Source organism: Mauremys reevesii, linkage group 6 (assembly GCF_016161935.1).
Source record: "Mauremys reevesii isolate NIE-2019 linkage group 6, ASM1616193v1, whole genome shotgun sequence".
Classification (NCBI taxonomy): domain Eukaryota; kingdom Metazoa; phylum Chordata; order Testudines; family Geoemydidae; genus Mauremys; species Mauremys reevesii.
Window position 1 is genome coordinate 79,246,764 of NC_052628.1, and position 16,599 is coordinate 79,263,362.

Sequence of the window (16,599 nt, forward strand, 5' to 3'; positions counted from 1 at the left end):
AATGCAATATATTACCTATTACTATATGTAGCCAGAGTCATTGATACACCTGTGCATGAAGTGATAAAACTTTCTCCCCTTTACCTTCTACCTCATTTATTTCAGATGTAAGGTGTGGAAGATAGTCCATACAGTGCACCATCTGACTCATAATGAGAGCTATGACCACAGCCCTGGAGCTGCTTCTGATCATCTCTGAGAATGGTCCTGGATATGTGGCTAGAATGTGTTTCTTTTACCCACTATTAATTCAGGCAACTGATTAAACTGAGAACATGTCCTTGTGAAATTTACATTATACATGGATCAATTTACTTCATATGGCTACAGAATTCCTTTTCAAGCACAGGTGCACTGTCCTTAGCATTTTCCCCAGTACATTTATTTCACGGATATAATAATCAGCTCTCATAATATATTTATTCAATTATGTCATAATTAAGTGTTTAAGACTTTGCAATTAATATCGACAGAAGTGATTCTGATGTGATCAACAACAGTTTATGGCATTCACTGAATTAATCAGGGAAGAAAGTCAGGCTTATTATAAGAAAGAATCTATATTTCTGTGAAGCTCATTATGTTTGTTGTTATTTCTATAAGCATTGAGCTCACAAAGACTGTGTTCCCACCATGACATACCATCCACCAAATTCTGCTTTTGATTATTTACTGATGTAAACTGAAAGGAACTTCTCCCAGTTTATGCCAATGTAACTGAAAGCAGAGTTTGGCCCATTGCTTTCATTTGTAGAAGACTATCTTTTTGAAATGTACCTGTGATGCATACAATATGATTTTTGTATTGTCTTGCGGGAACACTGAATTTGTAGAAGTTGTTTAGGAACCCGCCTTCTCACCTTGGCTGATTTTGAAGCATTAAAAGCATAAATTAAATAATTTGAGTTTAAATTCGAAGACACCAAAAGACTGCATAGCCACTGTAGTCCACACAGAGTCTGATATTTATTTTATAGGAGGTAGACAAAATATGGGGAGGAAAAAAAATCAAAATTTTGAAATATTTTGCAAGTTGTTTCCATTTCACAGCGTTCTAAATGAAGAACTTTTAAAAAAAACCTTTTTTCCAAAGTAAAAATATTTCAAAATGTCAAATTTTTGAATATTTATCACACAGTGCAATAAAAGGAATATCTAGGTTAGGGTGAGTTTTTGTGCTTTAAATTTTCTACATTTCTTCAACTTTGGAAAAACTATAGAGTGGAAAAATGAAACTAACTCAGCCATTCTGTAACTTTTCAAAACTTCAGTCTTTAAAAAGTTAGTTTTTTTTCTTTTTGCCTCTTAATACCTTTTCCAAAGTTGAGGGTGTTTTGAAAAGATAGAGGATGGGAAATAAAATACAGAAAAAAATCTAGACATCTGTTATTCTATTGCATTCAGGTGGTCAGGGGGGAGGTGGGAAAAATATCTGATAGTTAGAAATTTTCTTGTTTTCAAAAATTGAAATGGAACAAAAAAAATTGTTAAAAATATGATCAAAAGTGACATTTGCCTGTGAACAATTTTGGATTTTGATGAAACCCTATTTTTTGGCCAGAACATTTTTAGGCCTTATTCTTGTTTAAGCAGTGTGGAAAATATCACATTTGAAATTGGATACATTTTTTGTTTGATAGGTAGAGGGTAAATGCATATAGTTCCACAGCAACTTGTGGTTATTTGAAAGCATGATGGACTGCCTTAAGATTACAGCTTATTGTTTCTAATTAAAACATCAGCTGAAAGTATGTGTTTTCAAATGTCTCTTGTTTTCTTTCTACATATTAGCTAGCCTGCCTAAGAAATATCAACAGGAGGTAAAACGTCACATTATACTTACTTGTATGTCCAACACAGTTTCATCAAGTCATAGACTTCAGTTGGACAAGCCTCAGGAGATTCCATTCGGTCTCCTCTTTCAATCATCTGGGCAACTTCACTTCCTTTCATTCCCTAAAATAGAACGATAAAGCCTCAGTTGCAGATAGAATACATCACCCGTGCTGTCACTTAGAATGAGAGAGGTGTAGACACAGCAAACTTCTGAGCCACACTATCAGGACCACCCGGGGGGGAGGGGTGGGGGAAGGGGCAATTTGCCCCAGGCCCTGGGTCCTGCAGGGCCCCCCACAAGAATATAGTATTCTATAGTATTGCAATTTTTTTTATGGCAGGGACCCCCGAAATTGCTTTGCCCCAGGCCCCCTGAGTCCTCTGGGCAGCCCTGCACACTATAGCCCATGTGCTTCATCGAGCTTCCACAAATGGGTAGCTGGGAATTGCCCTGGCATGGGAGACTCACTTATTGCAGAAGAATGGATCTATCAGAAACGTGTGTGCGCATGCACATATACATGTGTGAGGTCATTACTTTTCACTAACTTTAACAAAAACATAATTGAAAAAAAAATACTCACCTTATATGGCTTTTGCCCATAGGAAAATGCTTCCCACATTAGAACCCCAAAGCTCCAAACATCACTCTTGCTAGAAAATTTGTAGAAGTTCATACATTCTGGAGCATACCACTTGACTGGCCATTTCCCATGACTTTGTGCCTAAAAATGAGTCACAAAAGAAAAAGCAGGCAGTGGAAACAATTATAGTTCTCATCAAAATTCAAATACGCCATGTTAACTTAAGAAATGTAAATCAATGCCATCAAATTGATTTCTCTCTCTCTCTCACACACACACACACACACACACACACACACACACACACACACACACACAGAGAGAGAGAGTAGATGGCATATTTGCTATAAAAGAGACATTTTGTAGTAGCATCCGTGGAGTTGTTACTGTGCTATTCACAGTATTCCACACTATGTTCTAGCATAGGAATACCACGAATAACACAGTAAAGGTAAATTTACTTGCAAATGATTTCTGGTCATGTTTTTAATGGCATCTACTGCATGCTGTTCTTTTATTTAAACATTCAATCCTTCTGTCAGTCTTTTAAAAATAAAAGTTTTCATATCAAGTCTCATTCGCACAACCTGAGACATACTCAATTAACCTGAGGCTCATACTTGCTTCAAGGCAGAACTTGGTCTCAAGCAGAGATTCCCTTTTGCCTCAAAACAGCATAGGGACTGATAGTATTGCAATCTGATACTGAGTTGCAATCTGATTGTTTCTTAACACTATTCTGTGGCAATACCAAGTTATCACAAGGCAATGTCACTGTGAAACTCCACTCTGCTTTTCAGTGGGAAAGAGGAATGCACCTTTGTCATCGACTCTCAGGGCTGGTCTACACTACTGCATAAGTCCATGTAACTTAAGTCACTCAGGGGTGTGAAAATGACACACTTGAGCGACATAAGTTACATCAGCTAAAAGTGCTGTCCACACCTTGCTATGGCGGCCTCTCGCAGAGGTGGAATAATTATATCGATGTAGTGGGGTAGCGTAGACATGCCTTCAGTTAAGGTCCCCTCTTCACTGGAGACAAACTGTGCTTTTAAAGAGCTCATCCTGATCCCAAACATTTTAACTGTAATTAAAAACATATTTCTACTGTTTGTGGCTCCCCAACACCAATCGTAATGAGCATCCTCACACTTTTCTTAATGCTACTGCTCATGTGAGAGAAAACACCTGACTTCCTGCATGTTGGCCTCTAACTTACCTATGATGATAAATCAACTGAGTAGGAGGAAGAGGAGGAGAGGGCAGGGACAAGGAATGATTTGAATTGCAAGGCCTTACATGCATATCTGGCTAGTCACCTAGCCCTGGAGATGTTTTGACAAGGAAGACAGAGCAGTGAAAAGCATGGGGAGGAGCTGGTATCATAAGTTCATCCGAAAATGCTTCCACAGGGGTGTTGGATCTCATTTTAGCCCTAGATATTCTGCTCTTCAGGAAATACAACAGACCAACTTAAAAAGGATAAAACGTTCTTGTGTTGGGAACAGGGGGACCAAAAATCAGAATAAAAGATAAGGGAATTAAAAAAAGACATGATGGGCCCAAAGGGTCTCCCTTGACTCCCAAGGACTGTTATATTTTTATGAAACTTGGCAGTCATTTCCTTTCCTTTGGATGCAGGCTAAACTGAACTGTCCCTCTAGAGAAGGATTTATTTAGCCATCATTTGACCAAACTGTTTTCATTCAACCCCCTCCCAAAATGAATCATCATATTTCAATAATATGAACAGTGTTAGGTTTAGTTTTGGTTGATGATGTTGAAAGAATTTGGGTGCAAAATATATGAAAATGGATTGACACTATTCTGTAGCAGAGTCCATTTCTAGGGCTGGTCAAACATTTTTAGTTGAAACTGTTTTTCAACAGTAAATTGGGCTTTTGACTAAACAAAAGAAACAAGAAAAGTGTCTGCTTTCTGTGGAAAACTTTGACTTGTAATCAAAAAATTAAAATCAGAAAAGTTTTTGCCTTTAGGCCAAAACCAAAAAAAATTTCTATGGATTTTTTTTCCCCCAACCAGCTCTATCCATTTCAGTAAGGCCATTCCTTTCTTTTAATTACCTACTAACAGGCAACAAAATAATAAAATATGTTCTGTATTTCAACTTTTAAAGTAACTACTTCAGCTGAAAATCATTCCATTAAAAAAAAAATCACATCACTATCAAAGTCATATACCTTGTACTAATCTTACCTTGTAATAATTCTCATCAGAAGCAAGAGCTTTGGAAAGTCCAAAATCACTAATTTTGGCATAATGTTGGGTAACTAGCAACACATTTCTTGCAGCCAAATCCCTGTGTACAAAATTGTTTTCTTCCAAGTATTTCATCCCCATGGAAACCTGATGCACCAGCTCTGTTATATTCTTTTCCTTGACATGTCTGAAAGTCATAATTGGGTCTGTAAGAGGTCAGTAGTTCATTTTCATGACTTTTAATGGAGCTACTGTACAAATCCATTAAATGACCTTCCTCGCATCATATGGGTCGTCATGTTCATTTATGTTTTAAATGAACTTTAATTGGAACTGATGACAGAAGTGGCTCCTGAACAAAAATAAGAGTTGTATGCTCAGATCAACAGGCCATTGATAGTGGGGCATTTGGAAATGTTTCATTCATTCAAAAATGTGGCAGTTTCATCAGAAAATGTTTGATACAAAGGAGTCTTACAGTAGCCTTCCACACTGTAGATTTAAGAAAGGAGCCCTTTTCATTGGTATTCAATTTTTTTTTTTTTTAAAAAGAACATACCAATCTGATTTCCTTTTTTGACAAAACCGTATAAAATGTACTCAAAGCCAACATACCGGTTTTTCTGCAAAAATTTATTTAATGGTCCAAGTTCCGCCATCTCCATTACTAACATCCAGGACTCAGCTTCACATATGCCTATCATTCTGACAATGTATGGGTTATCCAGTTGCTGCATTACGTTGGCTTCTCTCAGTAATTCATCCTTTATGGCTGGATCATTATTCTCATTCTTAAGAATTTTTACAGCTACTGGCTTGGCACCCCTATAAAAGGAAGTCCAGTTGTGGGATTACTTGTAACAAAAATTCTAACTTGCACATACACACAAATTTCTCAAGTGTTACTGTACACCGACTTTGACACTTCTAGGTTTATAGCGGAGATTAGAAGTGGTGATACAATTGGGACTTTTGAATTATTTTTGGCACTGAAAGGCAAAAAAGTGTAACAAGAGTATCTCTTACAATGGGTGAAGACAGCTGAATGAAAGATAGAATTGAAGAAATCATAGGAAAAATGCACACACATCCACGAGAAGGGTCTTATAAACAACTGCAAGATCCTCATTCCCACTCTGGCCCCTTTACATTGGATAAAAGGTCTGAAGCAGCATGAAGGGGCCCTGAAAGCCCTGTGTCTGGCTGGGGGAGGATTTCCCTGGTGCAGGCACATGGAAAATAGCTATAAGGCTGCCTTCCAAGGACCACTTCATAAGCCCTGGTAAAGGGGCACGTTGATATGGTGTTGTGGGTGGGTGGGACTGGTGTGTGGAGGGCAAGGCAGGAGTATGTAGCGCTCCAGAGACTCTAGTCAGCACGGTGGAAGACAGGGCAGTCAGGGAAGGCTGCTGTAACTTAGAGCACGTGCAATTGAATGAGAAAGGCATTGTCTGGAGAACAGTGGTGAATGGTCATAATTTGGGCCAACGAACACACGGTCCATTTTGGTAAATTTCACGATCATAGGATTTTTAAAATTGTAAATTTCACAGTTCCAGATATTTAAATCTGAACGTTCACAGTGTTGTAATCATTGGGCTCCCAACCTAAATTCCCTGTAATCTGCACAGTAGCCTTCTTAGCGCTGCGCAGTTGCTCAGAGAACCTGCCTGGGGACCTGCTGTGGCTGGGGGAGGGGCACCCCTCCTCTGCCCCGAAGCTAGCCCAGCCCCCAATCTGCCATGGCACCCCTCTCCGAGCCTGAACCCAGCCCCAGCTTGGACTGCTGTGGCATCCCTCCCCGGCCTGAACCCAGCCCCGACCCGGCCTGGCAGGGGAGAGGCGCCTATCCTGTGGCTCCAGCCCCATTGCTGCTGCAGCAGGGAGACGTGCCTCTCCCCTCCAGCCCAGGTGCTGCTGCAGGGAGAAAGAGCTGGAGGGAGTCCTCTCTCCCCACCATAGCTCTGGAGCACCCTCCTGCACCCCAAACCCTTCATCCCCAGCCCCACCCCAGAGCCCTCACCCCCTGAACCCAACCCTCTGCCCCAGCCCTGAGCCCCTCAGCCCCAGCCCCACCCCAGAGCCCACACCCCCAGCTGGAGCCCTCACACCCCTGCACCCAACCCTCTGCCCCAGCACTGAGCCCCCTCTCATACTCCAAACCCCTTGGCCCCACTCCCCACCACATGAATTTTGTTACGTGCACCAATATGGAGGGGATGTGTCACACATCGCCTCCATACTGGAGCACATAACAAAATTCATTCCGCACATAGGTGGGAAAAGTTAGAGGGAACACTGGTCCTGATCCAAAAGAGGGGGGCAGTTGCAAGGCTACTGTGGGGGGACGCGGTATTGCCACCCTCGTTTCTGTGCTGCTGCTGGTGGCAGCGCAGACTTCAGAGCTGGGCTCCCAGCTAGCAGCTGCGGAGCTTCCTGGAGTTGGGTTTGACCCGTCCCCAGGAGCAGCCTGTGTGCGGAAAAAGGAAGTACTATCCCTGCCCAGCCCAGCTAGGACTAGCAGCTGGAGCCTGGCACAAAGTGGGAGCTCCCCCAGCCCTGTCCCTCCCTGGCTCTGAGCCCAGCACATGGGGGTTAAAGGGACCTTGCGCTGGCTGTATGTGTGTGTGTGTGTGTGTGTGTGTGCAGTGACCATGTCACTCACCTGACCGTGGCACCATGGGTGCCCACCCATAAGGCCGGCCCTGGCCCCCCACAAAAAGCAATGAACCCTCCCCCCCATACCATGACACCTCACTTCTGTGCTGCTGCTGACAGTGGTGCTGCCTTCAGAGTTGGGTGCCCAGCCAACAGCTGCCACTCTCCAGCTGCCCAGCTCTGAAAGCAGCACAGAAGTGAGGTGGCAATACCATGACCGCACCCCCCTGGGGAGTACATGAAGCTTAGATTTTTGGACACAGAGGGAGAAATGTGTGTGAATTGCACCCTCAGTTACTGTATGTAAAACATTTTGTCACACTAAATGAAATGGTAGTAAAAACTTACTTTTTCATCATATAGAGCCCTTTCTTTACAGTACCAAAGTTACCAGAGCCAAGTTCTCCTTCATCCAGAGACAGCATTTTTCGGTCTAGTGAGACATTTTTTGGTTTTATCTCCTCTGGATCTGCATATGGACTTTCATAGACTTCTGTGTCCATGGGCAAGGCATCCCTCTGATCTCCTGCATTTCAACCAATGAACAAGTTACCAAATTACAGGAAGTATGTCTGTTACTTATGGTAGTTTGTGCTTTCACACCTACTGTATTCACAGTGTAGGTGATCAGAATTGTCACTCATACCTTTGGTTTAGATGTATGAGTATTTGCTTAAAAAAAGCCCAGCTACTGATAGCTTCATACACACATGGCACTCCTCACATTGGGGGGGATTGGGGGTAAGAATGGTAATCTACCTCATCTTTTTATCAATTTATTTTCCTTTCTACTACCACCAGCAGCAGAAAGTGTAGCATTTGTCATCACTACCTGCACTGTCCTTGTTGGCACACTGATGTGCAATTTTTTTTACAGCTTTGTATACTCGAAAAATAAATAGAATGTTACAAATAAGTGAAGAATTTCCTTGTGGAAGTACTCTGCTGTATGTGTTATCGTAAATGTTAGCCTGGGCTCATATTCTGATAGATTGCATAATCTTGGGAAAAAGTTTATTTATATGGTGACATCTTATTTGTATGCTGTTACCCTTCCCATTCCACATAAATATACACAGTCATCAACTTAAAAAAAACAGTGCTTTTCTGGGAAAACTGGCATCATGCACTTCGGTGTTTATTGTCAGAATGATTTCCAGATCTAATTTTCTCTGTTTAAAAGGAACATGATATTTTACTAACTGCCAACCCTGATCAACCTGGCATCCGAAAGTCCAAGTTGGATTCTTTCCTTCTTTTACATCATGACTGACGATGAAGATTCTGGAAACCAAATTAGGTGATCACTTGCACCTCTACAACCTAAGGTCTCAAACTTTAGGGGTGTGTGTGTGTGCACGTGTATAATATTCTGCACTCTTTTTCAAGAGTGGTATAGCAGGCATGTGCAGGAGCACTGCTGGGGAAACTTTCCTCAGGTTCCAGATGCTGCAGAGCCCCTCTTCATCCATCTAACATGCCTGAAGATGCATGTGGTAGAATCTAGCCCATAAGTAGTAATCATTTTTAAAAGCAGCAAAGAATCCTGTGGCACCTTATAGACTAACAGACGTTCTGGAGCATGAGCTTTCATGGGTGAATACCCACTTCGTTGGATGCAAGTAGATTTTTAAATGGTTTGAAGTGTCTACATTTGTTGAAATGTTCACAAATTTTAAAAGTTGACTGCAACGCTGTTACTGAACAAACACTGAATTATCTGTCAGAGCTCTTATCCATATGTAAAGGACATTATGTCAGCACTGAGCCCTGGGCTGTTAATGCCCAAAGAGGGAAAACAGGCTATCACTAAAGCACCCCCATACTGTTATTCATATTGTACTAACTCCTCTGACCAGGATGCTGTGTCAATGTGTTGCTGCTCACGGGAAGAGAGTGGAGAATGTAGTGGGGTTCCATGCAACCTCAGACTGTGTGTCAAGGAGCCATGGGAAAGGGAGAGAAGAAGGAAGGATCCGCTGTATGTCTGGGCTTGGTAGCGATTACTATTGGCAGGGAGAGGTAAAGGTTTTGGTATTGACATAACATATCTCTGCCTACCTTGTTCAGCTCCCATTAGAGCTCTCGTCCTCTGCAGCACATAAGGATTAAAAGATGCTGAATCATCATGAGGAATGGATTGATGAAACTGCAGCACACACAAATAGAATTTTTCAGTTTGCTTAAGAAATGGTTCCTTTCAAAGCATTTTTTTTTCAGGAGGTTATGGCATAATGAATGCTAGAAAGATGTAGGTGGAGAATTAGAGAGTAAGAAAGGGGTCAAACCAAGCTTCTCTCATTCTTCAGGTTATTGCTTGAGTAAATATGCAGGACAAATAAAACATATGCTGCTAAAGCAGAACAAGGTACTGCAAATATTTCAGAGCATTGATTCTGAGAGAATTAACTTTAATGGTTCATGCACAAATCTTATCCTGTGGTCATTTTAATTTACATGCAGTTTTCAAATCCTATTTCAGTGTAACACTGGAAGTCCTCAATATTTTTCTTTAATTTTTTTACCCCCTAATTAAGTCTTTCCAAAACCCAGGCCATACAGAAATTCTGAGCACAAAAAAAATATCTATATCTATATCTATATCGTCAATGCACATATTGTAGAAATGGCTTCAATTCCACTATTTTGAGGAAAACAAAGGTAGATAGAGATGACTTTAATACTCTTAGGCAATAAAAAAATATGGGCCAGATTCTGTGCCCTACTCAGTCCCCTTTGTGCTTGTCTCATTGCACAAAGGGGTCAGAAACTCACCCTACCTTTCCAGGATGGGGGAATCTCCAGCAGATGTAGAGCCAGTTACGCCACCCCCACTGCAAACTTTGCTGTAGGGGAGTGCTAGGGCTGGGAGAGAATATGGCTGGTGTGAAGTGTGTTCCAGTGATCCTTGGCTGGTAGATGGCCCCGTTGGGGCCATAGGCAGCCAACCTAGATTAGATAAATCCCCAGGCTGCTCTAAATCTATTCTGGGACTGTTATAGAACCAGCTTCAGGATCCAGCAGCCACAACCAGTTACCTTGCAGTTGAGCCCTAGATTTCTTCTATTCTCTGAAAAGATCGTAGCTGATGTTGTAGCAATAATATGAAAGATGACTTTGAATGGTATAAGCCAACCAATGGAATTCACATTCTTAGAAGTGAGTTATTCAGCTATAGATACTCAGACACTAAGAAATGTTTGCAAGGATCCAATATATAACAAATATATTGTACTTGAAAGACAGTAGATGGCATGTTTTGTACATATTGGAATATATTACTGTTTTTAAAAGCTTTCTTTATACCTGCAACTTTTATTTTTGATGGCACAAACAAAACAGCCATAGTTTTCAAGTTAGGATAAACAGAACTTCAGAAATACTAAGGAGTTCAGATCCATTAACTGGTACACTATCTTTTATACCTCTCAGTCATAGCATTTCATAAGAAAAGCAGCCATCGTTCAGGAGGTATTGCCAACTAAAACCTAAAGAAATAATTTTGCCTAATCGGGTATACAGAAAAGGTTTTACTATATAAACTTGTAGAGCAAGCTCCAAATAATGAGCTAGCTTGATCTCCTCAGGTCTACCATGGTCCATTTGTGCCACTGTACCAGCATAGTAGGTGTATATTTCCCCTGACCCCCCCACCCCCCGCGGTGTTGGGGCATGGTAGGCTACATCAGAAATGCCCAGAACATTTCACAGTCTGGTTTGTCCAGGCAGCTGGAGTGTCCCCTTAGGACCATATGCAAACAAGCACAAATTAGAGCATTCCTGAGGCTGCTCTGACATATTGCAGGGGCCAAACTGGCCCTTGGCCAGCTCCAGAATTGTGAAGCCACAAAGATAGTACAAAACCACATTTGTCCCTCTTCTCCAACCCTAACTTTGGGTCCTAGGGCAAGTGAGTCCTTCCAGACCCAGGAATTAAGGCCTATGTTTCCTTGGCATATGTCACTTCACTTTATGAGGTCACGTTTTTATCTAGGTCATGGAGTTTTACTAAAAGCATCTTGACAACAAATTCAGCAAAGCAAAAGGAGAGAGTTAATATTAGACATTCCATAAGGAGAAAAGAGGAACAAAATTAAAAAGTAAATAGAATATGATTTACTGGGCTCTCATTTCAACTGTTCACCTAAAAGATTGTGCTGTAGGAGCCCACCCATGGGAGCAGGAGCTAGGGGAGCAGACTGGCCATGAGGGAAAGCAGTATCCCCCATTTTTAAGGGAGAAGAGGAAGGGAGATGGGAGGCTAGGAAGAAGAAAGATGGGGAAGCCAGGAGGAAGAAATGAAATGATGTGACGAAGGGGGAAGAAAAGAGGTTGAAAGGAAGGTTAAAAAAAAAAAAAAGATCAAGTGATAGATGAGCAATGGGAGATGTGGGGGAATGGGGAAGTGAAAGAGATTGGAGAGAGGCTGTTTGGTTGATTTAGGGATAGAGTGTCAGAGCACAGAAGGTCAGTCCTAATTTCTTCTAGTATTCCTTTTACTGTCAGGTACAACAGGCCATAAATGATCCAGTCAAAAGAGGCATGGAAGAGAAGGATGGAAAAAAGGGGGCCATTGCCCAGAAAAGTTGTTGAGAGGCTGCTTGGGAAGGATGTTTCTTCTTTTGGCAGTGCAGCATTTGCAGCAAAGTTGGAAGCGAGGAGTTCTGAAATGCATAGCAGAGGTGGGCTCTTCAATTTCAGATAAACAGTGGCATTTTAAAAATAGCTCCTTTTTGTCCTGCTTACACTAGGAATTGTTACTTAGCACAGCAAATAAAACATTTACCCAAAGATGTGTGGGTCTGGCCAAATTGTCTGGGGACCATGGGCTGCAGACTACCTTGGGTGAGGTTGCCATTGTCACATGCCTGCAACTTACAGTTGGAAGTTGTTCAGTGGGAGTTGAGGGTGCCCAGTACTACACCAAAAGTACTTGGATTTGTATGATTGTGCTAAGCATGGAAAGTTGTGAACCCAATGCCTTGAAATGTTCCCTTATGCTTACTTTAAAAGCCTTTGCAGGAAATCTTTTCTATAGTCGTGATTAAGTAAAGCCCTTTTGCCATAGCTGTAGCTCCCAGATAACCAATGCAGCATGGCATTCTCACTTTATTTCTTTTCATGATTGGCTGAATGTTCTCTAGAGCTTGTACAATTATTGTGTTTGCATAACAGGGAGTTATTGCTGCTGCTAAATTCAGCAGACCTCTTTGCTTTTTAGATGAGCAAAGATTTTATGCACAATTTTTTTTCCTCGAACAGGAACTCAGGAGAAATGTGATATAAATGGGGAAAGGGCTTAAAAATGACAAGCTCAGAATTTCTAGTGGACTGGAACTTGCTGATTGAAACTATGAGCCAAATAATTGCTTGATAGTAAGACAAATCTGGAGCCTGAATCATAAAGAGGTAAAGTTATGAAAGATTAAAAAAGTAATTATTTTTGCATTTTGATAATTAGTAAGATATTCTATTTGTACCTGATCTAAATTTATATATGGAAGTATTCTGCCTCTTTCACTTACTAATATTCATAACCCAAAATCCAACAGGTTAGCACTCAGACCTTACTAGCTAAACAAACACCAGACACGTCTAAAACATGTTAGCCCCCACTAGATGGCACTAGTTGATTTAAATTTTCTTTTTTGCCAGGTGACTTGGACTTCCTTTGTCTAAACTTGACTTTAAATGAATGTTTGAACTGTCTATTTTGAGTCACCAAAGAAGCTACCAGGAAACATTTTGGTTTGACATTAAGATATAAAATCAAACGATCTATTTTTTAACTTTTTTAAAAAGCACAATCTAGAAACTTCTGGATGTAATTAAGGAGAAATAATAATCTTCCTAATTAATGAAGTCGAAATAAACTTTGACCTCCAGCTCAGTATGTTAATTTTTGAGCATGGGTTGTAATTTTGCATCATCTTAAAACCTGCATTATTGTTGAGTACTCAGATACGTAATGTTAAATGGCTATCAAATCAGGTTTCAGAAGCTACCTCCCATTTCCTAAAAATATCAGGCTTTCCTTACAAATATGCGTAAAACAACAAAAACTGCTCTCCAGGACTGCAGTTGTCTTCACAACAGCCACAAAAAAGTACAGACTATTTGGTATGATGCTATACTGCAGCCACCAGACATTATTTTGCTGCACAACAACCTCTCAAAATATTATTCTGCAATCCATGTGTGTCACAAGACAAGGCTGCCTTTACTAGCACTAACTTGAGATCCACTCACTTTGCACATTTGGGCCTATGTTCTGCACCCTTTGAAGACAACAGAAGTCTTATTATTTAATTCTACCCCATTTTCCCCCACAATATTTACCTTCCACTGTCACAAAGTGCATGAGAGAGACTGGAGTACAGTAATCAATATGGTTGTAGCTGCCATGTGGCAGCTTCTGGAGATCAATGTATGATCATACCACTAGGATTCCATAATCTTCCATCAAATGCTGGTTCTTACTGGGATCACCAGGAGTTGTTGGCATGAAACTGAGAAAGGGAAATTTAGCAAGAAGGAAAAGCTTTCTCACAATAGATGTATCCCACTGGGGGAACAGTCTTCCAAGGGAAGTAGTGGAAGCACTATCACTTAGAACTTTTAACAATAGACTAGAGAAAACACTAGTAAATATATAGTAGCATTGAAAGGCAGGTATTTCAGAGGAGAGGTTTTCTCTGTCTGTAATTTAACATGTATTATATTGCCACAGTGAACAGAGTTGTAGTTTCCCTGGAACAGTCCACATTTTCAGCCCAAATCTCACAAGGTAGTTTGATTCTGGGCTGTCAATCTGTAAACCGGCAAGATCCTGCCTGATAACCACACACACACACATTTGTTTTTGAAGGAGTGAGAAGAAATCCTGAACTGTTGTGTATTAGCCAGCCATTGGTGCTAGAAGTTTAGTTCTGAAAGAATAAATGTGGCAAAACAAGAATGTCTTTAGCCTCTTAAGGGACTGCACGTTGAAGGAAATTTTTCAAGGAGAAATTTTCAAAGGCAGAAATGAGAGTTATATGCCCAACTTCCACTTAAAGCCAACAGGAGTTTGGTGCATCTAACTCCCATTTCTGCCTTTGAATATCTCTTTCTTAAATTCTTGGACACAGACTTTTCTATGAAATATAAGATAATACAACAATACTTTGTCTTATGAAACACAATTAATGCATTGGTTAGGATGGTTGATATTCACGTAAAATGAAAGTCTGGAGTCAATGATGGTAGCGTAATCTGCCTGCAATACCACTGATTAGAAGGTGTATTGACTTGCTGAAGAAGGAACAGATAAGGATGCTATTGGTTGGCTAAAGTCTTTTGTTGCTGAGTTCTTATAGACCCGGTGATGTCCAGCAACTACTGTTATATCCTGATGGTGCTCTCTGCAGAGTTCCATTCTACATCCCCTATGATCCTGTGTGCATGTGAGCCTACTGGGGAGGTGGATGAGAGGTGGGTGGCAAGTACTGAGGATAAATGGCATTGCCAGCATGCTGACAATCTACCTCTAGGTCCCTCTGATCCAGTGCATGTAGGCAAACACTTGTCTGTGTCTACCAGAGATTGAAGTCTAGGGGAAGGTAAGCTTGCTGAGGCTCAATTTGGAGAAGATTTGTGGGATGTTATTAAATTTGGGGAAGCAACTGGAAGATTTGTGAAACATAACTTCTCTTACAGAGGCTGTTTTTTGTGATGTGGGAGCACAATCTGGGGTCTATTTTGATCCCTATCTAATACTAGATGATTAGATAGCAGCAGTGACCAAGATGGCTTCCCCCCCCCCCCCCATCTATACCTGGCAAGAATTCAGACCCCAAGGAACTTATTAACCAACAATACTGTAATAAAAAAAACCAACATACACCCATACACTCCTCATATGCAACATCATGGGCAAATTTTCAAATGGGCTTTAAAATCTGTGTCCATAAGTATTGTGCACACAAACAAGCACATGTGCATGCAAATGGGGCATCTACAACAAGGCCTTCTTCTGCAAGTCCTTACATGGTGCCCAGCAGAGAGCAAAGGTTGTTCGTGCTCCAGCATGACAAATAAGGTAAGCACTAAGCATAATTCTCCACATTGACCAGGAGTAAATCTCAAGCATCTTTAGTGTCTGCTTCTTTACTCTCAAGAACATAGCATTAAAAAAAGGGTGAGGTGTGGGTGAAAGAAAGGACATAAGTGTTATTCTCAATATGCAATGAAGCCATTAGGAATGTGCTTGAGAATTTGCTTCTATACCTATCACTGTGCAGCGATAATTTATTGGCCATGTAGGAGTATTCCCTTTAATGCAAGATTGAGTTCTCCAGACCCCCCCTACCTACTTATTGTGCTTATTCTTGCAACACTGCACTTGCACAATGCATGATCAACCCCAAGACATAATGACATGATCTGTGCACATAAGTTCTGCAGAAGCATTTTAGTGGTTGTTTGAATATTTGACCCTAAATGTATTCACTAATACATAAAGCAAGCCAATTTTCTGATGGCTAGTAATTGTTTACATTAGAAATATAATTTTGTACTAGTATAATTTATTATTTTCTAAAGTATCTCCATTGTATTGTATCTCAGGCATACTGAAAACAGTGCTAACATTTCTGGATGTGAGGAATTAAGTTATCTAAAAACACAAAAACAATCTTTTACCGTTGCTAAGGATCAGGCATTGGTTTGATTCAATTAACCAAGACCACATTTGTGCATATGATTTGTGATTAGATAAAACAAGGATTAGAAGCAAAAAGATTATCAAATCTACATGACTAAATTGTTAGTAGCCAGACACATGCTTAGTATCAGCAAGCCGGAAAAGAAGTGAGGTTAGCCAAGTGTGGGTAAGTCTTTTCACTCATTCAAAAACCTACAAAGACTGTATTATGCACCTTTTTGCTGCCAGGCTTTGGAAAGGTGTACGATTTGAGTCTTGAGATAATTCCACCTGTTGACCAAGTCTAGAAACCATAATGTCAAAGAGGAACAGTAAATGTGTCAGGAAAATATCTAACGGTAATTTATAAACAGATGAACTTTTACAAGAACAACCTTCCAAAACATTCCTGGTATTTTCTCTACTCTGTGTCTAAGTATACTTTTAAATTATTATGCTGAATCAAAAAGTATGCAAAAGTAACATGTAAAATCTCCAACAGATCTTCCCTAAACCATATCACTCCCTCCCCTTCCAAATCTCTCCTTTAGAAATCATTATATCCCAACATAAAGGAGAAAAACACAACTGTTACATGTTGACTAGCATCATTGG

The 16,599-nt window shown here is 40.6% G+C and overlaps 1 protein-coding gene across 3 annotated transcripts in view; it reads right to left on the minus strand.

Annotated features, from left to right (window-relative positions):
* SYK (spleen associated tyrosine kinase) overlaps window positions 1–16,599 on the minus strand; it is a 94,248-nt gene that overhangs the window by 3,134 nt on the left and 74,515 nt on the right. For 2 of the 3 annotated variants that reach the window (XM_039544787.1, XM_039544786.1), the window contains exons 7-13: window positions 16,220–16,288; window positions 9,363–9,450; window positions 7,650–7,827; window positions 5,259–5,468; window positions 4,641–4,830; window positions 2,421–2,561; window positions 1,844–1,956 (exon numbers count right to left, since the gene is read on the minus strand). In XM_039544787.1, the coding sequence (XP_039400721.1) occupies window positions 1,844–1,956; window positions 2,421–2,561; window positions 4,641–4,830; window positions 5,259–5,468; window positions 7,650–7,827; window positions 9,363–9,450; window positions 16,220–16,288 (989 nt within the window). The remainder of the gene's footprint in view (window positions 1–1,843; window positions 1,957–2,420; window positions 2,562–4,640; window positions 4,831–5,258; window positions 5,469–7,649; window positions 7,828–9,362; window positions 9,451–16,219; window positions 16,289–16,599) is intronic. The other variant, XM_039544788.1, reaches the window with a different exon arrangement.